At 42.8% G+C, this 17,057-nt stretch overlaps 3 protein-coding genes across 3 annotated transcripts in view; 1 reads left to right on the top strand and 2 right to left on the bottom strand.

The window, feature by feature from the left end:
- LOC311001380 (uncharacterized protein) overlaps positions 1 to 17,057 on the top strand; it is a 199,170-nt gene that overhangs the window by 125,189 nt on the left and 56,924 nt on the right. The window lies entirely within an intron of this gene.
- LOC311001346 (coxsackievirus and adenovirus receptor homolog) overlaps positions 1 to 17,057 on the bottom strand; it is a 173,587-nt gene that overhangs the window by 69,974 nt on the left and 86,556 nt on the right. The window lies entirely within an intron of this gene.
- LOC311001450 (uncharacterized protein) lies at positions 1,059 to 1,670 on the bottom strand (the record flags this gene model as incomplete). Its single annotated transcript, XM_083992536.1, has 2 exons — positions 1,325 to 1,670; positions 1,059 to 1,237 (listed from the first exon to the last, which is right to left on the bottom strand). The coding sequence occupies exons 1-2, from the start codon at positions 1,464 to 1,466 to the stop codon at positions 1,059 to 1,061; spliced, it is 321 nt and encodes a 106-aa protein (XP_083848662.1). The 5' UTR covers positions 1,467 to 1,670.

The following is a 17,057-nucleotide window of genomic DNA, read 5'->3' on the forward strand; positions in this document are numbered from 1 at the left end:
CCGTTTATGGTGGGAACTACGACGGTATGTGATCGTCTTCCAACCTCTGACTTTAATTCTTGATGAATGAAAACATGAGTCTGTCTTGCACCGGTCAAAGAATTTCACGGTGCGGAGACTCATAAATGTAGTGAGAAAATACTTCACTTTTCCAAAACTCCTCGTTGTCCCTTTAAAATGTGTTGAAATAGTAAAACGATTTCAAATGAATTCCCCTGACCTCTCTCAACACTTACACTTTCACTCCCAGAGAGCTGAGAGCCGTCTCTGATAAACACAAGGCTCCACCCATGAATCATCATGTTTGGAGACAGTGACCTGATGTGACCTTTGTGGACCAATCAGGATCTGAGTGTTTCAGCCTACAGGTGGAGCTGTTCAGCTGTAAACTAGGGAGGTTTTCTATGAAGCTCTCTCTGCTCAAAAGTCTGTCTTAAATGTCCCGGTGCTGCTTATTTCAGGTAAATCATAGAAACCATGGTTCTGGCTAAGCAAGACTAGGACATTTAAGACAGACTTTGAGCTAAGAGCTTCATGAAATGGAAACTCCTCGTCATTGCCACAAAAACACAGTTTATATTCACACGAGCTTTTATTTACTCACAACATGCCAGCTGCATCAAACACAATCATTGTACATTCATAATCCACCTCCATTTGTTGTCAGTGTAAAACTAATAAGTAGTCGTTGTAAATCCATAAAAAGACTGAGGTCAGATCAATAATTGATGATCAATAATATTTTTAAAAAGAGGGCAAAATGGGCACACTGAAAGAAGGCTGTGTGCTGGTGCAGGATTAAAGGCAGAGGAAAACAAAGTAGCACACGGGGCATTCACAAAAACATGTTTTTTGCAATTCATCACAATATCAAAAGCAAGTTTAAGATATTACAAAAATACTTTTTATTTTAATACAGTTGTAAGGTAGAAAATATTTTTAAAAGACCCTCTGATCCTGGGTCTGTGACCCCGGTTCCTCCAGACCCTCTGACTCTGGGTCTGATTCATGGATCAGCGAGGGGAGGACAACTGAGTCTCTGTAGACCTTCTGATCAGTCAGCTGGTTAAACCATTCCTAACAGCTTGATAATATTTTCGCAGATTTCTACGGAAGATCAAAGCACCACCAACAACCAACAGAGCAGCAGCTGTCAGACCAACTCCCAGTCCAACGTGGAGACCCTTGTCTCCTCCCCCCTCGTCTCCTCCCTCCTTGTCTCCTCTCTCCTCTGTGTCTCCTGCAGAGAGAAGCAGAGTGAGGTATCAGCTGTCAGGTCGGTGATGAGTGAACAACACAACAGAGTCTGGACTCTGGGACTCACCTGACTGATGAACCTCCAGGTGGACGATGCTGATGAGCTTACTGGATCTACTCTTGTCCCTCCGGACGACCCGACACTCGTATGTTCCCGAGTCATCTTTGGTCACCTCCTTCAGGATCATGGACACGTCTCCGTCCTTCATCTCTCTGTCCTTCAGCTCCACCCGGTTCTGATAAGATGGATGTTGGTTGTCTGGATCAATGTTCTGGCTGCGGTACTTCAACACATATCCTGGTTCCAGTTCAGCTCTGGTCCACTCCACAGCTACGATGTCAGTGTTGCTGGGAGCTCGACATGGCAGAGAGACAGACTGTCCAGGTTCAGCTCTGATGGTGTAATCTGGGAATCAAACAGAGACACACACACACACACACAATTGTGTCTTGTGGTTCGATTCCCAGCTCCTCCGGTCCACATGACCAATCTTGGGTTAGATACTGAACCCAGACTGTGGTGTGTGAATGTGAATGTACATAGGATATGTGTGTTAATACAAACTCTGTATGAATGTGACCATCTGGTCCTAGAGACTATACAAGTGCTGTTCAAGTGCATTTACCATTTAATTAGTGAATAACAGCTAAAATCTGAATACTTGTATAAACACAAAATAAAGATTCATTTTGTGCTTTTAGATTAACTTCAACAAAGTGGTAAATTCAGTTGTTCCTGTTACAGTTTGACCTGAGTGTTGCGTGAAGGAAACCGAAACCAGTGTGGTGACATGACGGAGAACCGACATCTACCAGGAAGAACAATTCAAACTGCACCATCACACAAGGCAGCGTCGTGTCCCACTGCACCTGAACACACCGTGAGACCAGGACCCAGTGAGTCCTGGTCTGGTTCTGGTACCAGACCAGGTCCTGGTCTTGATCTCCTGTCCTAACCCTCTGAAACTCTGTTAGTTTGATACGGAGCCAAACAGGAAGTGATCCGCCATGTTGAGACAGAGAGAGACTGACGACAACTGGTCACTCTACGGTTACTAACTACTGTAAAACTACTGTAACTACAGTAAAAACTAAGTGTAACCATGGGTAACCATTACAGTAACTACAGAGACAGAGAGTTCAGATCTTACCGTCAGAGGACAGACACGGAGGGAGACACAGGAGGAGACACAGGGAGACCGACACCACTGAGGAGGAGGAGGAGGAACACATCTTCATCTCCTTCCTCTTCTACTCTGTAATATCAGTCAGTCTCCAGGAGCGTCGATATCAAACAGCAGTAGAAGACTTTGAACACTCCACCGCTGCTGCTGCTCCGTCCTCCTCCTCGCTGTGGAGGAGAAGCTGAACAATGAGGACGAAGAACGTGATGGCGTCATGACGGCGTAACGTCAACACAACCTGCCAGTCCGGTTCTCAGCAGGAGACTGACTCTGATGAAAGCTGAATATTCAACAGCTGCTGAGGTTTAACATGACTGACCATCCTCCTCTGGTTTGTTAATGCTGCTGCTGCACTTCAACACCTTCAACATGTTTCACCCACGTCGTTGTAAACCCGTCTCCACACTGACCGCTCCTTTATTTACTCTGGTGATCAGGCTCCAACCTGCATCGTACTGTCACGGCCTCCTGATAAACAAGCAGCTGGTGTAACCTCTGTCTCATGAGAAACATTCACCTCATTGTGTTCTGACACAGTTATCTGTCCTCTGATCATATGAAGTCACTATCACACCTCATTTACTAAACACCAACAGCCATGAATCCTCACAGGCTGTAACCTGTCTATGTGTTAGGAAATAGTGCTACAGAGCAGTGGTGTCTAGAGGGGCTGTTGCAAAGAATCAATAAGTAAACATAACACACCACATATTTAAACTAATGAAAATGTCTCTTTTTGTTTATATTTATGTATCATGACAGCATCATCGGGTGGTGGAGTGATGGCTGGTGAGCTGCCTTCATCCTGTCAGATAGGATACCTATAGAGGGTTAGACAGTAGATGGATGATATGTCTTATAGGAGGAATATACATGATTGAGGAGCTCTCAGGAAGTTTCTGTTACAGCAGTACAGCAGGCTACTATAGACTAGTGAAGATATGTAGTTTAATATTTAAGTGAAAAAGATTAAAAAATTAACTATTTTCATAAGTTTGTTTGAGTGGATGTTGGATGTAACATTACATGTAAGTGGTTGCTGCATCACACACTGGTACTTGTCATACTCTGATGAATTTCATGGTCTGAAATAAGGATTAGAGTTTGCCAACTTAACGTCACTTTTCTGATCCACTAAAGACACATGATGAAGTGGTAAGAACATTCACTGGTCGACCTTTAACTGCTGATGGCAGAACTTTACAAAATGATTGTGATGAACACTTGGATGATAAGATCAAGGTTTTTCTTTCATAGGTTTGTGCAAACACTGACTGATTTCTCCTCTCGGCTCGTCTGACTGTGAGTCCCAGCAGCTGTTTAAAGGAGGCTCAGTGTCTCTGAGCTGTGAGGAGGACGACAGCTCTGCTGGATGGAAGGTGATGAGGAACACAACCAGACGACAGAGGATGAAGGCCTCTACAGCTGGGACATCACAGAACGTGTTTCTGAATGAAGTGAGAGATGAAGCTGTGGATGTTCACAGAGTCTGATCAGTTCACCATCACTGATCAGTTAAAGTCCAGTTTAAACCGGTTTCAGCCTCAGTTTGTCCTGCAGCCACTCAGCTGATGTGAGGTGTTACCTGCAGCAGCAGCCAGCAGGGGGCAGCACCACACTTCACCTCAACACTGGGACTCTGTAGAGCTGCTCTCAGATCAGTTTATGGAAGAACTGAACATCTGGCTGAGGATCAACCAATAAATGCATACTGAAATCATTAATACACAAATATATGGAAATAAAAGGATTTGGATAAAACTAAACCAAAAGTATTTTCTGTGTTTTTACATTAATTTGTTTATTTCATTCATATGAGACTGAGATTCACAGAGAGAGAGAGTTCAGATGATCAACATGTGATTTATGTAAAGTAAGGCATGGCAAGGCATGGCATCTTTATTTATATAGCGCATTTCATACCCATTTATAGATGCATCTAAGGCATTTGACAGAATAAATCATGAAAAATTATTTTTGAAACTGTCAGCCAGAGGTATTCCAAAGTACATACTTAGAATACTTGTATTCTGGTATGCCAACCAAACAATGAGGGTCAAATGGGGTAATGTTGTGTTGGCCCCGTTTCATGTAAATAATGGTGTTCGCCAAGGTGGCATTTTGTCCCCCATTTTGTTTAATGTATACATGGATGACCTGTCAAAACAGCTGAACACATGTAACACAGGCTGTCTTGTTGGAAATACTGTTGTAAATCATTTAATGTATGCTGATGACCTGGTTATTTTTAGTCCATACAGTGCTGGCCTACAAAGTTTGTTAAAGGTATGTTCACAGTATGGGAATGCTTATGACATTAAATTTAATGACAAGAAAAGTAATGTCATGATAGTCAGGAGCAAAGAGGACAAGAAATTAGTGTTTCCTCAGTTCTTCCTAGATGATAAACCGCTCATGACATGTCAGGAGACAAAGTATCTTGGGCATGTTCTTACTGATGATTGGCATGATGATAGAGATATTTATAGGCAGTGTTCAAAGCAATATGCTCAAGCTAATATGCTCCTTCGTAGGTTTAGTATGTGCTCAGTTGATGTTAAATGTTCCCTGTTTAGATCTTGCTGTACACCAATGTATACAGCTCACCTCTGGTGTAGCTATAAGAAAAGCAGTATGCGGCGGCTCATAGTGGCCTACAATGATGGACTGAGGTTGTTCCTTCAGGTGCCCAGGTGGCACAGTGCGAGTCAACTCTTTGTTAATTTAAATGTACCCAATTGTGAAGCACTTCTAATACCCCTTTCCCACTGGCCAAAAAACCCGTTTAAACCCGCTAACAATCGGCTTTTGGTGGCAGTGGGAAAGGCGCACCGAGCCGCGTCGACCCGCGTCGACGCGGGTCAAACGACTCGGCAAGCGACGCGGGTTAAAATCGCCTTTAATCGGCTCGGCTCTGCTCGGCTTGCAGTGGGAACGCCAGACCCGGGTCAACCCGCTAATTTACGTGATGACACTGAACGTTACGTGACGCTACGTCATCGCGCCGGTCGCGTCTCATATCACGTACCAAAACAAAGCTCTGCTCTCATCCGAGACTGGGATCAAAAGATCAGAGAACACTGACCAAAAACGATAGAAAAAAAGAAAAGAAAAGAAGCAACAGTCTGTTTAACTGATGTGTTGTCATGGCGACAGTCCGTTTAACTGACGTGTTGTGCCGCGGACGTCCGTCATCCGGCCGCAGCAGACTCTCTGTCCTCCGCGGTCCTGGTGCTCCAGGTCAGCCAGCCAGAGAGTCTGCCTCGGCGGACGGACACTCCGCGGCGGGCGGCTGTGACATGACTGTGTGTGTCTCTTGCACCGCGGATGAGAGCGGGGCGACTGGTTTATGGTCTGTCTGATCCCTCAGCGGGGGGTCAGACTCGGCTCATTTTGGTCAATGGGAAAGGGGCCAAATGCCGATTGTTAGCGGGTCGACCCGCGTTTAAAAAACCCGCGTCGACCCGCTAATTTTAGTGGGAAAACGGCTTAAGAAATTTAATGTATTGAGAGTGAGGAGTCACGTGCCGATGGTCGGCCATGATGGAAGGAGACGCTATCGGTTGCCAGGGGCAACGTCATCAGAACATCACAGAGACGGACTAAATTCTAGCTCTTTTTTGCGCCAACAGATCAACAAATTACTAGAAAGAATAAGGAGAAAGTAAATCACTGGAGCAGTTTTTAACACAGCAGTGATTTCCAGCATTGTAAAACAGTAAATTACGGAGTAGACGATTTTGTTTTGCCCATAGACTAGTATGGCTTTTGCCACCGGAATCCTTCCATCATGGCGGAGAAGGGGGGCGGGGCTCTGACATGGATGTATTAGGGCTCTGAGCTGTGACGACAACTCCTCACTCTCGATTGTTTTATGTGCCGCCTGGATGACTCGGGGAACAGCATTATTGGGGCTTTGACAAGCCCTGATAGGAGCTGCTATATGTATTCCTCCAGGCTTAGAAAACAATGGTGGTGTTTATGAATTATGTGGAGAATTGATTCTCTGTCTGTGTGTCTGTCTTTTTCTCTCTCTCCTTCTTAAATCTGTTTTAACATGTCTGTTGTTGTTGATATGGACCGCTTGTTGTGTCTGCAATAAAGATTAATAATAATAATAATAATAATCATAACTCAACTCAATGTGCTTTACATAAAGACAAAACATTTAAAAAAAAGAAGCATAAGGCAGAATAAAAACAAACAAAACACTAAAAACAGAGTTAAAAGCAAGAGCAAATAAAAGTAAAAGAAAACAAATAGATAAAGTTTAAAGTTCTCAGCTATAGGCATGTGAAAAGAGAAATGTTTTTAACCTGGATTTAAAAGTGTTTACAGTTGGGGCTGATCTCAGTTCTGCTGGTATTTTGTTCCACTTGTGTGCAGCATAACAGCTAAATGCTGCTTCACCATGTCTGGTCTGAACTCTGAGCTCCACTATCTGACCTGAGTCAGTAGATCTCAGAGCTCTACTGGGTTTATACTCTACTAACATGTCATTCATGTATTCTGGACCTAAACCATTCAGTGATTTGTAAACCAGTAGCAGAACTTTAAAATCTATTCTGTAGCTGACTGGGAGCCAATGTAAGGTCTTAAGAACCGGGGTGATGTGATCTGATCTCTTTGTTCTGGTTAAAACTCGAGCTGCAGCGTTCTGAATGAGCTGCAGCTGTTTGAGACCAGTCAGAAGACCGTTACAGTAGTCTAGTCTACTGGAGATAAAAGCATGAATCAGCTTCTCCTGATCAGTTTGGGACATAAAACCCTTAATTCTGGATATGTTCTTAAGTTGATAAAAGGCTGATTTGGTGACTGATTTGATATGGCTGTTGAAGGTCAGATCTGAGTCTATCAGCACGCCGAGGTTTCAGACTTGGTCTTTAGTTTCTAAAGACAGTGACTCAAGGTGTTTACTGAAGTAAGAATCATCAAGACTTGATCAAACATCAAAGTTAATAAATAGATGAAAAATTATTTATTTATTTATAAAACAAAATCAACAGTTGGATTTAAAATAAGGCAACAAGATTAGACCATTTAAAACTATGATCACACACAAAGATCAAATCTGATAAAATAAGAGCCTGAAAATAATTAAAATTAGGGAAATCAATTAAAACCAATAGATGAGTCCTGACCCTCTTTTTAAAAACATCAGCAGTCTCGGCAGCCCTGAGGTTCTCCGGAAGCCTGGTCCACAATCGGGGCCCATAATAACTGAATACTGACTCCTTGAGGGAATATGCTGCCCAGCTGTTGAGCCGAGCGTCAGGAGGTCATAATATATAGTCTATATATTTCAGTGTCACACTGAAAGAAGTCATGCGCTCGCAGCAGGACAGATAATCAGATGGATAATCGGTAAAGTTAATAGTTTCACTTAATGTGGCCATGAATAAATTAATTTTGATGTTTCACCAGTTATATATCAGTGTTGCCCAAACGCAAATCTTGAATAAGTCTACGATGTTTTCACGTTTAAAAAGGTCTTTGCTGTCTTTGTACAGAGACAATATGAGATTTGCTTGTAGCTGCAGCACTTAAAAAGTGTATCTGTTGTGTGTAAATAGAAACTGTATGTTTGTAACTTTATCTGCTGGTCTGACCTGATCTCACCTCACCTGAGCAGCTCCAACCTGAGGTTTAAACACTCACATCCCGATTCAATCTGTTATTTATTGATTGATTGATTTCATAGTGTCAGATGTTCAGTGTGTCAGGTGCTGCCCCCTGCTGGTTGCTGCAGCAGGTAACACCTCCAGGCTGAAACATGATCCTTCATGGGTGGAGCTGTGTGTTTATCAGAAACAGCTCTCAGCTCGCAGGAAGTGGAAGTGAAAGTGTTGTGACATGGTGAGGCTAATTCACTGGGCCTTCTTATTCATCCGACCTTCTTTTACTGTCTCAACCCTCTCAGACCCTGAGTTTCTCCAGCACTGACCTTTTAACCATATCACACGTTAAATCTACATGAAAACAGCTGAACATTCTGTAGGCAGAAACGCTCAGAGAGAAAGTCAACAGCAGCGGATCAAACGCTCCGTTCTGATCCAGCTCCACTGGACTTTCAAAGTAAAGCTGATACCAGTTGAAAATGAGTTAAAATTAGGGATGTTACCCGAGTACTTGAGTACCCGAGTAGGCAATCTGCTATTTGGTTATGAATTTATTATCCGGTTAACCTAGGATTAAAAAAACGGCACGTTAGAGCGCAGTCTAGTGTCGGCTGCGCTATGTCCGTCAGACATGACGTCATTTTTTTTTTATTACAGTATTCGGTTACCCGGGTAACACCAGGTTAGGTTACTCGGTTAGAAAATTATTCGGAATGCCCATCCCGAGTTAAAATAGTGAAACAGTGGTGCTTTTATAGCCAACAACCTGGTCGGGACCAGGTTATGAGCTATAAGTTACCGTGGTGATCTAGTCGGGTTAAAAGAGAGCCACCTTTGTAGAACAGGAGAGCCTGGCTTTAGACTCAAAATACCTCACTTACACGCCTCAGCTGAGACTGAGCTTCAAGAAGATCATGTGGAGCTGAGGAGCATCAGAAACATCTCAGGGCGTCTCAGGATCAGTCCTCAGTGAAACCTGCTCCTGTCTGGATGGAGTCTGGTTCAGGTGCTTCATCAGTCTCAGCTGCTGTATAACCAACTGGAGGTGAACTCTGCTCTGTGGGTTTTCTACGTTTTCTATAGAAGATAAAACCACCAACAACAGCAACAGCAACAACAAACAGAGCCACTGCCAGTCCACGAACAGGGTCACAGCTGATCCTGGGTCTGTATATCTTCCGACAGCAATCACTTCTATAGAGTGTTTGGTCTGAAACACGGGTCTGTCAGTCACTCTGCTCTGCTCTGAGCCCAGGAGAAAACTTTTCTCGTATCCTACAACCTTTATCCAATGAGGAGAGAGAACGGCATAAAGGGGCAGTCCTCTCTGTGTGTGCAGCCAAGGGATGCGAATGTGGTGACGTAGAGACGAGGACCAATAGATCCATGACGAGGGCGGGGGCTGCTAACTAACGAAGTTAGCCAAAACGACCGGATCGCTTACTTCTGCTTTAACCGATGGTGTTCAGATCAGACCCGAAAACTGAAGAAGATGATGATGATGGGACTGACTGACATCTGTCTTTGTTGGATTCAGTTTTTAAGCCTTGGTTGGTTTTCATAATTGACTTCTGTGTGTTAGTGTAGCCGATGATCATATCTGACCCTCTGCGTTGTGTTTCTCACGGCCTGCCCTAGGTGGGGTTCGAACCCTAGTCTCCTGCACGGCAGGCGATGATGCTAACCGCTTTGCCAAGAGGTTGACTTGTTGTCACGCATGAAGGGGTGGTTTTTTGCAGACTTCCACACGGCAACGCTGTAGGACCTCAGGGAGAATCAAATGATGATGGGTCTCGGTGTGGAGTGGGCTGAAGATGATTTTCCAAGACGATGAGCGACGTCAATAGCAGTTTGAGGCATGTTCTGACCATCTGGGAGGATCTTCTGGCAAACTTCTATGGTTTCTGCTTTCACATTTTCTGTTGAGTTTTCGGCAACGCCATGAAGTTTCAAGTTCCACCGTCTTGAGTAGGAGTCCATCTCACACACACGTGTTTGGAGGTTGATAACTGTCATTTCTTCCTCTTTGAGACGTGTATCAACATTCCGCATTTTTTTCTGTGTGTCCTTAATTTCACTGCATGCAAAGTCCAGAGTTTTCTTTAGCCCCTCTATTTTAAGTGTGTTGCTGTCGATTTTCTTGGAGTTTTCACTCACTAGCTTTTCGAGGGAGTCAGCTCTCTCGTTGATGAGTTTTGAGAGGGTAGAGATAATGGCGTTGTCTGGGGAGGTGGAACCCCTCCGCGACTATTTCGCGTCCGACGTCGATGTTAAACACACGTTTTTATTGATATTGTAGCGTCCGACCCGACGTAACTACAACATAACACAAACTTATCTGACAGCTCTCACTTCTTCCTCTGCTCCTCCTCACTCACACACACACACAGACACAGACACACACACAGGACTCTGTCTTACTCACCCCGGCCCCTCAGTTTCTCATCCAACCACCATACCTGCCCGTACACATTCACAGTCAGTCAGAAATCACACATCTTAAACATCATAACAAGAACATTACTGCGGGGTCGCTACAATATTTTCAGTTGTGCAGTTATTAATAATGAGCGATGAGTCTCATTGCTACGTGCAGCCCCCAGTGCTGGTGGCTGTTTTCCCACAATGCATAGCGCTGCCCCGAGGTCAGATTGTGTTGAGACAACAGACACTGTTGTTCAATGAACATGATTAACATTATTTACTGTGAGCATTAACATGACATAGCTGTGTGGTTAATCTGCTGTGTGTTATTGTATGTGATCAATAAATACTGACAAAAATCAATAAATATGCAAATATATGAAAACATGAAGGTCAAAATGAGAAAAAAAACAACCTTCTCTGTGTTTTTTTTATTAATTTATTTCTTTATTTTCCAGCTTATATTACTACAATAATATTCAATTCAATTCAATTTTATTTATTAAGCGCATTTCATTCACAGGGGATACAGTAGTTAAAAAATCAAACAATTCTTTTTTTTTAAATTCATTTTTATCTATTTCAATCCAGTAGAACAACAAAGATATAATAAAAAACAAACAAACACAAATAAACAAACAAACACCTCGAAAAGAAGAAAAATAAAGAATGAAAATACCCCTAACAAACAACAACGACAAAAAATAACAGAAACAAAACATAAATTCAATATATACAGACATCTGAATATATAAGACCCCCCACCCCCACCCCCCCAGGCCAACCTCCTTAAAACAACAACAACAAAACAATACAAAAAAAAACAAACAAATAGATCCAATTTAAACTGTAGAGATTGAATTTACATGTACTGCATGTGCAAACTTGGACCAAAAAATAACATTCTCTTCCTTCGCACCATGCATACGTGCTACAGACATTTCAAGATTTGCCAAGTCTACTACTGAGCATGCCCATTGGTCATAGGACAAAGTGTGTGGGGCCTTCCATCTCTGGGCAATGATCTTCTTTGCGGCCGTGAGGCCAAGCAAAAGGCACCGGCGTTGTCTAATTCAGACCAGAAAAATCATTCAACAACAAAGTGACTGGAGAACATGGGATTACAACATTCAGCATAACAGACAGTCTTCTTACAACAATTTTCCAAAAGGATAGTACTGGAGGACAATTCCATACCATGTGAAAAAACGTGCCCATGGTGCTCGGAGAGCAGAGTTGACAGTCTGGATTTGGCGCACGTTTCATCTGAAATAATTTCCGAGGAGTGCAACAAAGTCTATGTACAAAATTATGATGTATCATTTGATGATTGGGATTCCTAGATGATAACAGAATATTTGACCACACCATGTTCCAATCTACTGCTGAGGAGGAAACAGAGAGGTCCTGACTCCAACAGGTTTTAATGAGCAGAGGCGATTCTGCTGCTTTGCATATGAAGGCATACAGGTTGGAGACCAAACCCTTGGCAGATTGATTGGAACAGATTTTGTGAATTGGATGGATCTTAAACTCTTCTCCCCAAGGGATCCCGTAGGCACACAGAGCACTTCGGAGTTGTAAATAAAAAAAGAAGGACGTACTGGGGATATTATAAACTGTCTTCAGGTCAAGAAAGGTCCTCAGTATGTTGTTCAAAATTATATCAGAAAGAATATTAATCCCATTATTCATCCACTTAGGGAAGAGAATGGGCTGCCCTCCCAAACAAAAATCAAACAATTCTTGTCTTCCTCCCCCAATTCCTTCCTCCTCAAAAAATTTGGAAAAAAAGAAAAGAAAAAGACAATCAAACATACAGAACAGAACAAAACAAAACAAAAATAGCAGCAGCATAGCACGTGTCACCACTCATTAATCTAACTTTTAATCATCCTGTTTTTAAAGGAGCATTATCGCAAATACAGCAGTAATAGCATAAAATAAGATGAAATATGCAAAAGATGGGTCGGGGGGAGCCATAACTAAGAAGACATACAGTGTCACGTGAACATGGTGTCGGCTACACTGCCTGTGTCTGACACGAAGTCAAGACAAATAGCGGAGGCTACAGCAAAGGATGCTGAGCTACAGCATGTCATGCAGAACATGGATGAGGGATGGCCAGCTGGTTCATGTCCACAATTTTACCATGTCAGAGGTGAGCTTAGTACTGTGGATGGTCTGCTGTTGAAAAAGGGCAGGATTGTTATTCCACGGGCTTTGAGAATGGACATCTTGCACAGGATACATGAAGGCCATCTCGGCATCGAAAAGTGCAAAAGGAGGGCGAGAGACACGGTTTTCTGGCCCGGACTGAACAAAGACATTGAAACACTTATAAGTAAATGTGAAACATGCCAGAAACACAGGAACAAGCAGAGCAAAGAGCCTATGGTGGTAGCTGAGGTGCCAACAGCACCATGGCACAAAGTAGGAATGGACTTGTTTCATCTCAGAGGTAAAGACTATTTAGTGGTAATGGATTACTACTCAAACTTCCCTGAGATGGCGCTACTAACAAGCTCAACGTCAACTTGTGTCATAACACATGCTAAATCTATCTTCGCCAGGCATGGCATCCCACACACCGTGGTGAGCGACAATGGCCCCTGCTTCAGCAGCAAAGAATGGCAGAAGTTTGCAGAGCAATATGATTTCAAGCATGTGACGTCAAGCCCACACTATGCACAGTCAAACGGGCAAGCTGAAAAAGGAGTTCACATTCTCAAGCAACTCCTAAAGAAAGCAGCTGACAGTGACTCGGATCCGTATCTGGCTTTATTGAGCTACAGAGCATCACCTCTTCAGTGCGGCCTATCACCAGCTGAACTGCTGATGAAGAGGAAGCTACGAACAACGTTGCCGAGTCATCAAAACAACAAATTAAAGCAAAAGAATCACTCAAAGATTGAACATAAGCTACGACAACAGAAAATGATGCAAAAGTCATTCTATGACAGAACAACCAAGCATCTCCCTCCACTGACTACCAACGACACAGTCAGGATTGAGGATGCTGATGGATGGAGTACAAAAGCAACTGTCCTGCAAGAAGTTGCTCCACGATCGTACACGGTGAAAACTGATGATGGACAAATCCTCAGACGTAATCGTCGCAGTCTATTAAAGACTCCTCAAGGGACTGTTGGTGAGCTCAGTGTAACCTGTGGTGAATCTCAGGTAATTCCTACACCTGCTATGGACTGTAACACTGACTCTCACACACCTACTCCAAGCGAACCTGAGTCAAGAAGGTCCACAAGAGAAATCAGAAAGCCTGATAGACTGAACTTATAAACAAAGAAAATTCAATATGCATGTTAAAAAAGGTTGAACAAAATGTATATTGATTGATGTTGTGAATGTGTTCTAAATGGTCTAGTGATGGCTTAGAGATGAGTTATGCAATCTGATATAAACTGTTTATACTGCTTATGTGTTGCAGAGTTATGCTGAATCTGAAATGGTTAAAATAACTGACACAGCTAATGTGATAATTCATGTTAATGCATTTTACCTTAGAAAAGGGGGGATGTTATGATTAGATGTTATTACATGTTTGACCGCTAGGCGGCAGTACTGGTATGTAGTCAGCTTACCGTACCATATAATGAGGGTAGAGCAAGACTGCATGGAACCACATGTATGTTGTTGAGAGCGTGAGACATTAAACTAAGTTACTTGATATCAACACGGCCTCATCCTTGGAACACGAACATGACAGTGTGTGTTGTGACTCTAGTCTCCTCTGCTCATGTCCTGCTACTGCTCTGTCAATAACATAGACTGTAAAAAGAATGGACGTAGCGTCCGTGACGTTACCCATTGGTTTTGGGGAGTCGTTTTTGTGACTCAAATATGGCGGCCTGGACAGCGCCATGTTGGATTGGCCGGCCGAGAACCCGCCCACTGGCCTCGAAGCAGCTGTCCACGGACCTGCTCGGATCTGTCACTCAACGTTTCCGCGCCCTAATTGGCCAGAGTTTTAACCTAATAACAGTAAAACGGTAGAGTTTAAAAAAAATTCACCCCCCTCAGAGTGTGTGCGGGGGTAGAAACTATCGATTGAGACCATAAAACGTTCTGACACCAGGCTTTGATCATGTTTATTGAGGATGTAAAGTCGGCGATTTTAACATGGGGGTCTATGGAGAATGCTGCTTTCTGACACCAGCCCCCAGAGGAAGAAGAGGGGATTGCAGTTTTTTGAACGCGGAAGTGAGCTTCACTTCTCAGACCAACAACTGCCCCCTTGGTCAATAAGCGTTCTTCCTGGTCGGGAGGGGGGAAGAGGAGGAGAGGGGTGCACAAAGTGATTACATATTAAGTTCGGTCGCTCGTCAAATCTTATTAATCGGACCGAATAATATTATTGGTCAGACTTTTCTCAGAATTATATGAGAATGAAAAAATGATGAGTTTTTAACCCTGTTGGGTTTCTCTTACATTTTAATGTATCATCAGATTATGAATAGCATTTTAACTTAGACAAAGAAATGTGCAAAAGTTCCAGAAAGGTAAGTATTGCTTTAAGAGTTTTTTATTATGAGCATTTACAACTTAAAACAACAAACAAACAAATCCCACACACATACAGGACAGACTTAGATTAAAAAAAAAGGGGGGGGTTGCAAGAGTGTCATTCAATTAAATGAAAAAGAAATAAATAGGGAAATGCAAATCAATTCATGAGGCTGTTATAAATAATGTCCCAGTGGTCATCCAGTTTTTGGTCAAAGTCTTTTTTAGCAGGCATGCTGCCCTTTCCATATTCAAGAGATCCAAAAATTCTCCCAACCATGACTCTCTGGTGAAGCATCCCGGTTTGCGAACTTTCCAGTTCATTAGAATAAGTCTTTTGATGGTAAGACAGCCCAGAGTCCAGAGCCGGTTTACTGTGGCTCCCCCAGTGTTGACTGGTCTCATACCAAGTAGGCATATTGTTGGACAAATGGGGAACTTCACCTTGAAAAGTGATGACATATATGATATAGCGTCTTCCCAGAGAGATTTAACTGCTGGACAGTCCCACAGTAGATGAAGCAAGCAGGGAGCCACAGCTATGCCAGCATAAGTCTTGGTGTTCCTTGTTCATTTTGGATTAATGGGGGTCATTCCTATGTTCCCACAGCCCTATGTTCCCACAGCCTTATGTTCCCACATTTCTAACTTTTGTTGTCACTGAAAATTAGGCCCTATGTTCCCACAGCCCTTTGGTCCCACCATTGGTTGTGTTTAGGCAATGAATAAAAGAGTTGGTTAAGTTTAGTAAAAAGACCCGGTAGAGGCTAGACAGGCCAGATAGATAGAGCCCAGATAGGTAGAGAGTCCAGTGAGAACATAGGGCCTAATTTTGAGAAAAATCTTAGAATTGTGGGAACATAGGGCTGTGGGAACATAGGGCTGTGGGAACATAAGGCTGTGGGAACATAGGCATGGACCCGGATAATGTAACTGGGGTAATGTAAGCTCTGCATAAAATCTTGTACTGTACAATTCTGAATCTCACACATTTCGAAGCATATAATGCAGATCTCCAGATACCATTCCACTGAGAGGATGTTAACGATGTATTAAGGTCATGTTCCCAAGCCAGCTGAACAGGAGCATAGGCACCAGGGGCAGGTCTAAACAGTAAACTATAGATGTTGGAGACTGTGCCTTTTGACAGGGTTGCCTTCCTTAATAGTGCATCCCAATCAGGGCAGGAGGCGGGAACAGCGCCTTCTTTACATTTCTTATTTCATGATGGATGCTATCTGCGCATATGTTAAAAATGATGACTTTGTGATATGAAATAAATTTTCAATTTGTTGAAAAGATAGAAGAGAATCACTTAAGATTTGACCAACCGTTAGTATGCCATGTTGCTGCCAGCTTTTGTTATTTAAGGTGCCATCTCTGGTTGATAAAATGGGGTTACACCAGATGGGGCATGATGGGAGAGAGAGCCGACGCTGGCAGTTTTAAAACATCGGTCCGTTCTGCTTCTCTCAGAAAATATTTGTATTGGAGTCAATGAGGAGCAGAGACAGACGTGGCCGCACTCAGAGGCTTGTTCTGTAAATTCTGTAAGTCTCTCTGATATTTTGAGCACATGATATGAGAGATAACAAGTTTGTCTTACAAGTTCTGAAAAAATTATGTGTGTAGAGTGTAAATTGTGGCCGTTTGGAGTTTGGAAAGAGAAAAAATCTGGAGTTTTTCTGGCATCTCTCCCACTCTAACTGATGATGTCACGCACTCTAACACGAACATTCCGTGCAATACACAACCATTATAATCTCATAATTTCTCCAAAAATGATCATGGTCATTGAACAGGGATTGATCAAAAACTATATGACCTATCAAAACGTGGAGTAATACGCCAATACACAAGACTTGTGTCTGCTGTTTAAAGTTTAAATGGAATCTCTAGGTGAAAGGAAGCCTGAGCAGTAGATGTTTGTTAAACTCCAATGATTGGTCTTTTTCGCTCTTTTTTTCCCACCCGTCCCATTGACTTCAATGCAAAATTTTGCGCAGTTTTTCGCGACTTATGTCGCGAAAAATTCGTACACTGTTGAGAA

The sequence above is a fragment of the Trachurus trachurus genome, assembly GCF_905171665.1.
Source record: "Trachurus trachurus genome assembly, chromosome: 18".
NCBI lineage: Eukaryota > Metazoa > Chordata > Actinopteri > Carangiformes > Carangidae > Trachurus > Trachurus trachurus.